Here is a 12,876-nt window from a genome sequence, read left to right as displayed (position 1 = left end):
ATAATCTTAAGTTATTCTTGGAAGATAAAAGTGAACCTTAAAAAACACACTACACAAGCTCTTAGAAGCAAAGAAAATGCTTTTTTTTTCCTCCTCACTGCTTTGCTGTGCTAGTGCATTTACCAAGTCACACACAGGTGTAACTGGACTAAACAAAAAAAACGTGCACCATCATGTGTGAGCAGGTGTCCCAGAGAGTGCCCAGTACCTCTGACAGATGCTCCTTGGCCTATGAAGCCTCCTTCTACTCTTCAGCATATGCTGTCATTTATTACGCTAATAAGGCCAATGTGTATTTTAAAAATGAGAGGCAAGGCAGCCTGGAGAGTTGCGTGAAGTGAACCATTCACAACTACAGGTTGGGAGGAGAAAAAACTGAGAGCGGCCCTGAGGAGAAGGACTTGGGGATGGTGGTGGTGGAAAGAAGTTCAACGTAAGCCATGAGTGTGCACTTGAAGCTCATAAAGCCAGCCCTGTCCTGGGATTCACCAAAAGCAGCACAGCCAGCCTCTGGAGGGAGGTGATTCTCCTCCTCTGCTCTTGTGAGACCCCACCTGGAGTACTGTGTCCTGTTCTGGAGTCCCCAGCATAAGAAGGACACAGAGCTCCTTGAAAGTGTCCATAGGAGAGCCACTAAAATGCTCAGTGGGCTGGAGCAGCTCCCCATGAAGAGAGGCTAAAGAAGTTGAGGTTGCTCAGCCTGGAGAAAAGGAGGCTCTGAGGTGACCTTGTAGCAACCTTCCAATGTCTGAAGGGGCCCTAGAAGAAAGCTGGGGTAGGGCTTTTTACATGGGTGTGTAGTGAGAGGACAAGGGGAAATGGTTTAAACTTGAAAAAGGGAGATTTAGGTTAGAGATCAGGAAGAAATTCATTAATTTGAGGGTGGTGAGACACTGGCATGGGTTGCCCAAGGAAATTGTGGCTGCCCACTCCCTGGAGGTGTTCAAGGACAGGTTGGATGGGGCCTTGAGCAACCTGGTCTGGTGGGAGGTGTTGGGGGGATTGGAAGTAGATGATCTTTTAAGGTCCCTTCCAACCCAAACCATTCTATGATCCTCTCGTTTTGCTTTTGTATTAGGCAGTCTAGCAGTCTGTAGACAACAAAAAGGACACAAAAGCAACATACCAAATACATGGTAGAAGGTATTTGCAAAGGTACCATTTAAGCTATAATTAACATGGTAAGGCATGCTAAAATGAACAAGTTTTCCCTTAATTTCTTTTTTAAATTTCTCTACAGTTAGTGACAGCAGTTCTTTTTAACAGAAAGACAGAAGCTCCTACCTAGTTAAGTGTGGTTTCCACTATACTGACTTTTATCTGTAGCTGCAGTGGCTATGGCAATTTACAGTCTTTAAACAGAGAATAATTTAATTATCTAGTTTCTATGTTGCAGACAGACAGAGCAGTGCAGTACATCAGTAACAGGGCACTGATCTTACTGTAGTCGTTAAACTTTTACATCTGTTTGGGGGAATTCTGCTTTAGAATGTTTTTGTTTGATTAAAAAACAAAACCAAACAAAAATATCACACAGTTGAGGCTCCTATGTATTTTCTTTAAGACAAAGTTAAACATGGCCTTAAGCATGGCCTTGTGGCAAGTCCAATACAAATTGTTTTAAATGGTGGCTTCAGTGTGGCCATTTCAAGGTTACATTCTGCTCTCCACACTTGATTTCAATGTCAACAGCCTTCTTAACTCATCAAGAAGATATTCACTGCCTGGATCAAAAATTAAATTCATCTCACTGACATGCTCTTCACTGTCAAACTAAATTCAAGTAAAAATTTCCTTCTTGTAGTTGAAGTTATATAGATAAAAAAAGTAAGAACCAGGTATTTTGCACAAGAATGTCTGGAAGCTTCTTTTGAGTATCAGTACTTTTACAAATAAACTACAGAAAAGAGCACAGGTTGAACATGTTTTGCTTGTTCTTGCTAAGAAAGAACTGGTAAACTCGGAAATGCTGTTTGGATACTGCAGAGCACTACTGGGTAGACAGAGCAAACAGGATTTCAACAAATTATTCGTCCTAACAAGGGTTAGGATCCTCAACAAGGCAAAATCCCCCCAAAAAACCTAAGCTGACAAAAGAGATGCACTTCATCCTGCTATACTGAATGCTTGTCAATTGTTCAGGTGTGGTTTGGTTTTTTGTTTTGTTTTGTTTTTGTTGGTTTTTTTTAATCAGATCTAAACTTGAAAGCAAGTATTCTTTTTCCCCCCCCCAGTTTTGTCTACCAGCTCATCTAGGCACAGACTGCCTTCAACTGGGTAAAAGAGCTACTACTCATAGTCAGGGAGAAATGCAGGAAAACCCAAGGAAACATTTTATTTTGTCTTACTGAAGATGAGAGTAAGAGAACTGGAAACACCACAAAATTAGTAAGAGCTGTTGGAAGGCAAGCAGGTGTTTCTAAAAGGTGCAAGGGAAATTGAGATGGAACCACTTCATTGGTTAGTGAGGGAGAAGCAAGAGAGAAGCAAGTCTGAGTAGTGTGGAACAGGCTGGTGTGGGCACAGGAAGTAAGCACTTTCAGTAATTACTCTAACACAGGATTAAGTTTTTATTTCTCTTAAGATGCAGCTTTTCAGTAGTGGGCACCACTGTACATCACACGGGAAAGGATGCATACCACAGGTACTGATTCACACAGCTATGCCCCAGGGACTCAGTTCATCACTTAAAGCAAAGGGCTCAGAGGGCCTCTTCGAGGCCTTAAAATTTTACCTTCAAGGCCTCAAGGCCCAGAATTCAGAGCCCAAATTTCTAAATTCCTGACCAGGGCAGGCTTCAATGAAGCTGGATTCTGCTGATGACGAGGCAGCCTTGCATGTGGAGAACACAGCATTGCTGCTACATATTAAAAATATCAATTAAAAGCATCCTTTTAATAGAAATTCCCAAAATATCAAAGTACCCCCTGCTACACTTATTTTTACTTTTGCTAAATGTATTGCATCAAAAGTGCTGCATATCCTGGGTATTCTTTACATTTTGCACATCATCTGCCACTGGTTCACATTCTGAAGACTATACCATTCTAAACTGCACATATTACACTCCATTAGACTGACGTACATAATTATTTTTTAAATGTAATTAAGGATACTCTAGCACTCCCAGGAAATCCCCCCCTACCAAGTGCTCAATTCATCTTCTTTATCATTGTGCAGACATTTCTCAGTACACAGACTGTTCACATTAATGTGCAACATATCATGACATACATCACGAATACCACTCTCCTCAAAAACAATACAGTTTTTAATTAAAAGAAAAAAAATCTCACCTAAATGGGTGGCCTTCATCAGACTTCTGGATTGCCTGGATAACTCCCTTGTATATCCTAAAGCTGATGGTCACAGAAAGCAGGGCCAAGGCAATGTAAGCTGTCACGCTCACGATGCTGAACACTGTTAATGAAAGCAGCAGGAACAAGCTGGCACCAAACACCACTCCTGTCTTCTTAATGTCTCGCCAGTAAAGAAGGTCAACAACTAAAATTTAAAAGAGGTAAAAAATTAGAACAAGGTATCTTTTGCATCCATAGAAAAAAGTAAAATGTGATTCACTTGACTGCTGAGGGTTATCAAGAATGGAACTTGAGATCTCACAGACAAGCCAGAGATTAAATTATGACTAGAAATAGGTTATCTTAGAACCAATTTTGCAGTGAACTTCAGATTACTGTGATTATCATTATTAGGATTACCTCAAACGTAATTGTTAAAGTTTAAGACAATTCTGCTTTTTAGCAATGCCAGAACTAATCTCTTCAGCTACTGTGCTGTGTTCTGCACCGTAACTGCAGCAGTTTGTGCTTAATTTTGTTTCATTTTTGTGGATTCTGTGGAGGTCACTCACTGAAGAGACTGGTTCCGATTCCCTGTGAGGATAATGACAAAAGACAAAAATATCTCTAAATCTTAGCATCTTTGCAAGTCTGGTAGAGGCAAAGGCACCACCTCAAAACCCATTAAGAGTTCATTTTGTTTCTTTTTGACTGTAAACATTCTCATGGAAGTTTATAATGCTGATTATGGGTTACAGACTGAGCCATCAAGAGGGAATAATCTCAAAGAAATTTCTATCCAGGCTAAATTTCCTGTGCCACAATGCAAAATACTTCATTTGTAAAACAAGTTATTTTTTCTTCAAGCAACCCGCATGAGATAAGATAATATTATGCCATTTTTAGCAGCACTGTGTATAGTAAACTACAAGTCATAGGCAAAGATTATTGCACCCCTTGCAGACTGTCTGGTTTGAGGTGCTGTCGATTACCTTACTGGAATCATGAGATCCGCAAATGTCAGTAAAGAACCGGGCAGGGGCATCTAGTCTGGTCTTACATTTAATGGTGAGACACAATAAAACTCATTCTTCACTATTTCTACTTTCACAGGTAATCAGATTTTCAGAAGAACAAATTCCTCTTCTGCATCAAAGCTGCTTGTTAATTGTAATAATTTACGTTATTATATACAGAACTCAAATCATAGAAAAAATATTACAACACAAGTTTAGTAATCGTATTTCATCCTAAACATCACTGAAATTAATTGTAAAGTAGCATACCACAGTTCAGAACAGATTCTTATTCTGGATGACTGTAAAATAAAACTAAACAAACAAAACTTGACTATTATTTCTTCCAGAATGAAATGTGACCAACATTAAATACTTAGCAGCCTCTGTAGGGTAATGTCTTCAAATCCCTTTGTAGGTACAAAATGAAAATGCCACTGGAACAGTTCACAATGCCATTTCACAGTGGTTCAGAAGCTGAAGTCCTTTCCTAATGATTGAGCAGGGAAAAAAGCCATACAGAGACAGTAGGTGCTGGCAAGATGAGAACCCTGGTCACAAACTTAAAGCTGATGTTTTCACAATGCAAAATATTTTATATTTAATTAATATTTCAGTAAATGTTTCCCAAAGCTCTACATACTGAACCAGGCAACAACGTCTTAAATGTGGCACAAACCAAAACTGCTTTGAAAAAGAATAGCCTTATTCCTCTACCACCACCCAACTTCGCTTGCTTTTCATGGCCACAAGGCTTGGTTTTCTGCATGCTGCTGACAACTACGACACAAAAAAAATAAATTAAAAACTAAGCCAGATCAGATTCTGGATGTGGTGCACCATGTGACTCTGCAAACATGTGGAGTGAGAGATAGAGCAGCCCAGCTGAAGGAGGTGACACTCCAGCTCCCAGAACAGCACCCATCTGAAGTCCTTGTCAAATTGCAGCCCAACCTATCACCCGTGCACCCAGGTGACCTGTATGCTGCTGGGTCTCTTCGTGTTACAAAGCTGCACTTCTATTTTTCCTGTCAAAGAAATGAAGCCCCAAGATTTTTCTTTCATATTTGTAAAAGTCAAACAAACAAAAAAATCGAGGCATCTTACAATTCCTTTTTTAAGGCCCACAATCCCTAAATTGAGCAACATTTTCTCTAGTTGCTTCCAATCACAAATGTGTCTACTCGTGTCTTTATTAGTACCACTTATGTTAACAATCTCACCATGTATAAAGGAGTTTACCAATGCAACTGTGAGCTTAACCTAAAAATCATTACAAACTGTAAACCTAAACTGAGTTGCAGAAGTATCCATGACAGCTGGGTGAGATTTTCAAAACCAGTCTTGCCAGAAAAGGGTTTGTGAATTTTGTGCTCCTAAATCATGCAAGAAATCCTGGGGAAAAAACCTAACTTCTTCCCAGTTATTTGCTTCAAGTACGGAAACTGTATTTATTTTTTAAATGCTGCAATTTGAGCATCCATCATTCAAATTTGGGTGCTGGTCCCCTATCAAGTGACACACTAAGTATGTGCCCTGCTCCTCTCCGTTTGCAGACAGCATTCTGTAAATCAGATACTCTCCACCCTGTGACATGGTTATAAAGCATCTCCACTGATGGTGAGTTTTCATAGGAAATCACTCATTGCAAACAGTTAGGCATTATACCCAAACCCAGTCATAAAGAATGTTACATTCACCTGCATGGCAGTTTCCAAAAAATCAGAAACAAGAGTAAATTGCTGGAACCAAAGCATACCACAAACACCAAATGGACTCCAGGGACCCATCTTCAAGTCTTTTGTTCTCAGTAATCAACAAGAAAAAAAACCCAGCTGGGACCTCCCAAGATAATCTGCACATGAAGCATTTTTCCTCAGTGTCTCCATTCCATTTGGAGAACCACCAAATCAGCAGCAGCTTAACGACATACGTATCTGGTTTCACTGTAAATTCCTCAAAGGAAAATTCAGTGTTATAAGTCACTGAAAAAATTATTTGCTATTTTCAGTCCAACAGAGTGTGTGATAAAATTGATTTATATTTTCCAACTGACCAAAAGCAAGTGTTTGCAATTCTTTCTAAAGTAAAAGAAAATCTTAAAAAGCAGTACCATATTAGAAGCAGCTTTCTGGCTTTAACTCACACAAGTTTTGTTGTTTCTTTTTTTTAATGTTAACAAGAGGAAAACAAAAACCCCAGCCAATTCTCAGGAACAGCCCTACCAAGAAGTACCTTTCCTTGTGGTAACTGTTTTAAGCTTTACTTCATATAATACAAACTACACCTCATGCATTTAATGCAAATATTCCAGGCCTATTCCAAAGCAAGAACAGCTGCCTACATTTGGTAAGCATGAACTGTCACTTGGCACGTCTAAAAATAGTACTGCTAGCATCCGTGCCTTACATGCAGAACTCATCCAATTACATTTGCTTTTAAAGCAAGGGCTGTGATACGAGTCTTCTCTTTCTTTTGTGGATTTTAACTTCAAACTGAACTCTTTGCACTATTTTTTTAATGACAAAAACAAGTGGTTTAATATATCTGACCCGATAATCCTCTTTAAAGGGGAGGAGGGAAAAAAAAAGAAAAAAGAAAACGGAAAACTACAGAACCAAGTCACCTTCTGCTTGTTTGCATTTTAAAAAGAGAAATTAGGAGCCTGGAGGTCGAACACCAAGCGGAATTCCCACCGACCAAAGCAAACCCAGAAAAAAAAGAGGGACTGACCCATTTTGGCATCCATCTTGCGTGTGCCCGCACGCAGCCCGCTCTCCCCCGGCCGCCGGTCCCGGAGCCGATCCACTTCCTGGGGCGGCGCGGGGCGGGCGGTACCGATACGCAACCGCCCCGCGCGACCTGAAACCCCCGCCAATGGCGGCCCCGGCGCTGCACCCCGGGAAGGGGAAGGAGGAGGAGGAGGGAGGGAGGGAGGTAGGGAGGGAAGGAAAGGAGCAGCTGCCCGGGGCTCACAAAGGACAACTGCGCTCCTCTCTTCTTTCCTCCTGTGTTTGGGACACAAACACGAAAACGGGGGGGGGGGGGGGGGTTTCATGGCCAAAGAAAGGCCGTTTGTGTCAACGGAGGGGGGAGAATTTAGAAATAAATAAACAGATAGATAAATAAAGGGCAAACAGAACGCGATTTGTGTATGAACAACAAGCCGTGACACTGGGACCCTTCTGTAATCTGAGAGGTAAGATGAAATTCTTTATGTTCTTCAAATAATCGTAAAAGCAGTGTAGAGGCACGAGTAGAGAGCCGTTTCGGGATCCATCTAAGTACAGCCAGTGTTGTGCTGAGGGAGAAATGTCACAGCACCATGTCAGAGGGACAGCCCGCAGATCCGACTGAAGTGCACGGTGACAACCATCACCATAGCACCATGCAGGCTGCTCTGAGGAAATATTAGCTCTAGACCAGCAAAACCCAACCACAAACTGTTGTTCCTTTCTCTTTAGAGAGACATTTTCTAGTTATGCTAAAAAGACTTAACATTTACAGATGACAGTGATCTTCAGGATTTCCACCCATCTCTCACGTAGACCTGGCTCTGCAGTTTTACTCTTGAAGTTTGCTCAACCCCTGCTGGAGACCGACAAACCCTGAGGAAAAGCCACCAACCTATCCAGTGGTCACTCTGCCAAGCACAAACTCCATTAGCAGACTGAGGCTCGATGCATCAAGATTTCCTACATCAGAATGACCATTTACAAAAAACCACCATTGAGAAACTCAGCAGAATCCACAAAATCCAAGCCTCCTTCTACCCTGGCTCAGACATGTTGGAAGGCAGTTTGGTCCTTGGCTGCCTTGTTGCAAGTCATTAACAACACAAAAATCCCTGGCTGAGTGGTTATTGCACAGCTGCATGTGGTGCCAAGCACGTGGAGCTGCCTTCAGCTAAACAGAGCTCTCCTTGTTTTAGGGACAGGTGTTACAGAGGGGTGGCATGTCCAGTGGGACCAACAGGCTTATCTAACTGCATCCCAGAGGTTAGAAAACCAGTCGGCATCAAACATGGTTCTGGTAGATCTGCCCCACTACCACAAAAAAGCAATACAGACTTCACAGAATACATTCTAGAATGAAAATGAAGTCAGGCACTACCAGATTGTCTCCTCAGAATGCAAATGCTATCTAGCAACTATTAGTGAGCTGCTAAAGCAGTGTATTTTTCTTCCATTTCTTCTTCATCATGTAGCCTTGCATGTGTACACGGTGTAGGAACTGGGGAATGCGTCCCAAAGCTCTGACTGCTCATAACAATTTAAAAAGCTCAAGGGTTGCACAAGCCTGTGCAACCTTTTCCACCATTTAATTAATCTGAACCAGAATCCAGATAGCTTTTCAGCACATTAATAAGAAAATAATCCTGGGATAGCCTGAGAGTCTAGCTGTGGTGTTTATCCTACCATTAGTATTATTCAGCCATTAAACCCTGAGAATTCATTGGAATAGTAACTAAGTTTGAGACACTTTAGTACCAATCACTCCAGGGAGGCCTGTCTTCAAGTCTACTAAAAACAAAAGCTATCTGCAGGGTAAGCCTATTTCATTCTGCTTATCTAGAGGATCAATATTGATAAATACCACAGGGTGTACCACTTTCACTATGCTGGTACCTCAACTACTCTGGCTGTAGTACAAGAAACATGTAGACAACTAAGCTTAGGGCTATATTAATTAGAAAGTAGTTTTGGTTGGAACCTCTAACTATGAACTGTACTTTTGGCTCTTCTGACCTCGCCACCCTCAACCCTCTCCCCCCTCCTTTTTTTTTTCCCCTCCAACTGCAAGAATTTCAGGCCTGACTTAAGAGTGTTGAACATTTAAACTATATAAAGAACACATTGCTAAACACTGCAGAATATTTTTTCCTAATATTTTTCATCCCTTTAATGAAAGGCTCTTGATTTGCTACATTTTTAAGGTTATTTTTTAGCATGGAAAGAAGCATGTTGCAATATTTGCTTCTATATTTATTTTGGGGCAAGATGAATAATGTAATCAGTCCTTGAACTTTACCCATCGTTTTCCATGCCACTGGAGCCTGACCTAACGAAGGAAGAACACACGTAACAAGGAGTCTTCAAGCCGTGATAAACAAATGCTATCACAAAACACACTAAACCGGGCTTCGAGAACAGCTGCATCAGGAACGGAACCGGCCTCTTCTGCTTCCCCAGAAAGCCACCTTCCTGCTCTGCTTCCATTTTCTTTTAGATTTTATCTCTACCAGTTAAATTATAATTAAACCTCAAGGCAGGAGGGACTTTCTTGGAGGGGGAAACTGGTGCTAAACCAGCTTCCTCCTCTTAAGGGGATGCCACTCTGTAAAAACAAAGAGGAGGGAGGAGGAATTTAAAACACTGCTTGAAGCAGTCCTACCAGCACACAATGTGCAGGTGGGACAGGTTCAGGTCGCTTCTTCATCTGAGGTAGCTCCAGTACACACCAGTCTGGTCTACATTTTGCAAAGAAGCCAAGTGCACAGACCCCCCCCATCACTGGCCTCCAGGCAGCTGGAACAGCACATCCTGCACTGGTTAGTGTATCCTCCCCACCAGGTATCCTCCTGTGCCATACAAGAACGCTCATGATTAGCAATTCATTCATTTTAAACAGGGAAAGACTCCATTATTCTCAGGCCTGAAATTCTAGGCTCGGAAATGTCAGTGTTCAGGGGAGGTGAGGTACAGAATAGTAAGAACCCTGCTTGTCAGCTTGTAAAACAAAGCTTTAAAATAGGCCTGAATACACAAAGGTAACCTGTCTTTCAATTTTTTCAAAAACCTTCAGACCTCACGCCCCTGCCCCCCCTAGGAATTTTAGGCCTGACATACAGAGTGATGAATATAAGCTAGTTATGTATCAAGACCATATTACTACAAACTGCAGAACATTTTTTCCCTAATATTTTTCAGCCCTTTAAGTAAAGATCAGGAGGCTGAGAAACTTGTTTTGCCAGGGCAAAGTTTCTTCCCTTGTCGGTTTGTTTTTTTTGTTTGTTTGGGGTTTTTTTGTTTGTTTGGTTGGTTGGGTTTTTTTGCTACATATTTAGGTTAGAGCATTCTATGGATTCTAGACAACTGGCAATTTTGTCTAAGTGGAAAAAAAAAATAGATTCTGAGCAGTAATTGCAAAAAGAGGAAAACTTCACAAATACCAAGCATGACAGGGCCCTTTAAGAAGATATTTAAGTATCCAGAGATGATTAAAATTTTTTGAAGCTTGTACGGTTTATAAAGTTTGAAGATTACATATTCAAATAAGGCTTAAACTCTTACACACTGAGCACTAATATAATGATCCACAGAGATTTACTCTGGCAATCTCCCATTGGTGGTTACAGAACAAAGGTCAGAACCACACTAATTTAAGGTTAGCTACTTATTTTCCGAGAACAGTTTGATATTATGTCTGCAATTCTGAAAAATCTGACACACAGTTTTACCTAGAATCCAACAAAACTGACAAATATCAAGCAAATGTGTTTAAGGATAGCCTCCAAATATGCTACGCCAAACAGAAAAAACCACCACCGCCACCCTGCTGTAGTCTGCACACAATTTCTTCTCCTCAAATTTTTAATTTACATGAACTGCAAACGCTACAAGCTTTTGAGTTAATGGTTAGTATTATTAAATAATTAATGATCTAGGAATTTCAAAGGAACATCAACTAAATTCAGCCAATGCTGGTATTTGTGCAGTGCATACCAAAACGTTTTTTAAAATGCTCCGTAGGACTGAAGAATATCTGCAGCGTCACACCAGCTAGTTCACCTACATAAATAATTTATCTTTCTGCGTTGCTCGTATTTACCCATTTTAACCTACAGCTTTTACAGTTTTGCATCCAGCACAATTATATCTTGTATCATCAAACGCATCACCACTAAATCCGTGCTACAAACACCATTTGCTCAAAACAACCCGTGGCATCTTTAGCTTTAAAATAAAAAATGAAAAAGGTGAAAGAACAAATACCCTTATCCTTCCAGCTGCTCGGCTGACTGTCCATCTCTCCACGGAGAGAGTCCATCTCTCCACGCCCCTCCAGCTGCGATTATCAGTTCTGCATAGCAGGAGGCCAGCTGCAAGGGAAGAGCTCCTCAGCCCGGGGTGGAGACCATGGGCTCCCCCGGCGCCTCTGCAGCCGCCGCTGCTGCACTGGTGCTGCAGGAGCGGTCAGATGACGGCGCGGGGTGTGCTCACCGCTGACGTAACGCTCCCCAATGCTCCTCCGCCGCGGAGAAGATGCCGTCACGCCTGCTGCAGCCATTTGCTCCTTGCCAGGGGGAGGGAGCAGATGCCAGGCAGGGGCAGCGGCCCGGAGCCGGTTCCTGCCCGCAGGCAGCGCCGGTGCCTCCCCGGCCCACAAAGCCCCGGCGCCCTAAGCCGCTTTGCACTGCTGAAAGTAGTCCCCGGACAGACCGCTTTTCAAACAATGGTTAAAACGCGTTTATAAACCTCCTAGATATATGCCTTCCCCTCGTTTATTTATTTATTTATTTAAAACAAATGTCTGACTGTCTAAAAGAAGAACAGAGACATCTTTGTACCCAAGCTCCCTTTAAAAAAATAGCCTGAAGGAAAACACGAGAGGACCCTTTCTGTGCCGATAGCAAAAGCAAAAGGCTCCTAAAAGAACACAAGAAGTCTTTTTTTGCTGGTAGCCATCACGAACTGCTCAGCCATGTTTATACATCTCGGCAGAGGTTTGAGAGGAACAGTTCCCCTACCCTCTACCTAATTCCTACAACCCAACGCCCTTTTTAATTTTACATTAACATCCCACACTGTGAGCTTGCTGACCTGACACAAATAAGCATTTCAACTCATACACTGCAGAAGGTAACTTAGCAGCAATCCAGGCAGTATTTTAAAACATGAGCACAAATTAGAAACTAAAAATCTGAAAAAGCTGTGAGAACAATGCTGGCATTTCATGTTCCATCCTTGTGGAGGGGAAAAAAAAAAAAAAAAAAAAAAAAAAGAAAAAAGATTACCCTTTTAGTTTGGAGTCTCTTCTCAGTATCCAGGGCTTATAATAAAACAAAAACATCCCAGCATTACTCCAAAGCCTCTTAAAAATTAGATACCCCATTTTCCAAGGAACTAGCAGAGGACATTTCCACATTTCCACAAGGACATTTTCACAAAAATACTGTGTAGTGGCTGGGATGGGATTCTGATCCAGTATGTTACTCTGTATTATTTTTCATTAAAACAGACAATCCTGCATGGAGAAAGTTTAGCATAAAGTTACCTGAAATCCCTGTTTATTGCTTCATTTGCTACATAAACATAAGGCCTCCCTTTGGCAGCAAGATCTGCTATATGTATGTTTCTACTTATACAAAGATGTGCGTGTCATTCATAATTTCAACAGGTAAATCAACACACGTACCACAGGAGGGAAATGGGAAGCATACACTCAAACATCATCACACTATAACATTTGAAAAGTTGCACTACATTAAAAATAGGACAAAATGTCTTACAATCTGCTTCAGTCCTTCTGCAGAAATTCTTAAGATCAACTGGAAGTCA

At 41.5% G+C, this 12,876-nt stretch overlaps 1 protein-coding gene across 1 annotated transcript in view; it reads right to left on the bottom strand.

The window, feature by feature from the left end:
- RTN4 (reticulon 4) overlaps positions 1-12,876 on the bottom strand; it is a 46,529-nt gene that overhangs the window by 10,079 nt on the left and 23,574 nt on the right. Inside the window, 1 exon segment of the mRNA XM_030447901.1 lies at positions 3,297-3,504. Coding sequence (XP_030303761.1) covers positions 3,297-3,504 — 208 coding nt within the window.

The sequence above is a fragment of the Calypte anna genome, chromosome 3 (genome assembly GCF_003957555.1).
Source record: "Calypte anna isolate BGI_N300 chromosome 3, bCalAnn1_v1.p, whole genome shotgun sequence".
Lineage (NCBI taxonomy): Eukaryota > Metazoa > Chordata > Aves > Apodiformes > Trochilidae > Calypte > Calypte anna.
Note: the sequence above shows the minus strand (reverse complement) of the source record. Positions and strands in the feature narration are given on the sequence as shown.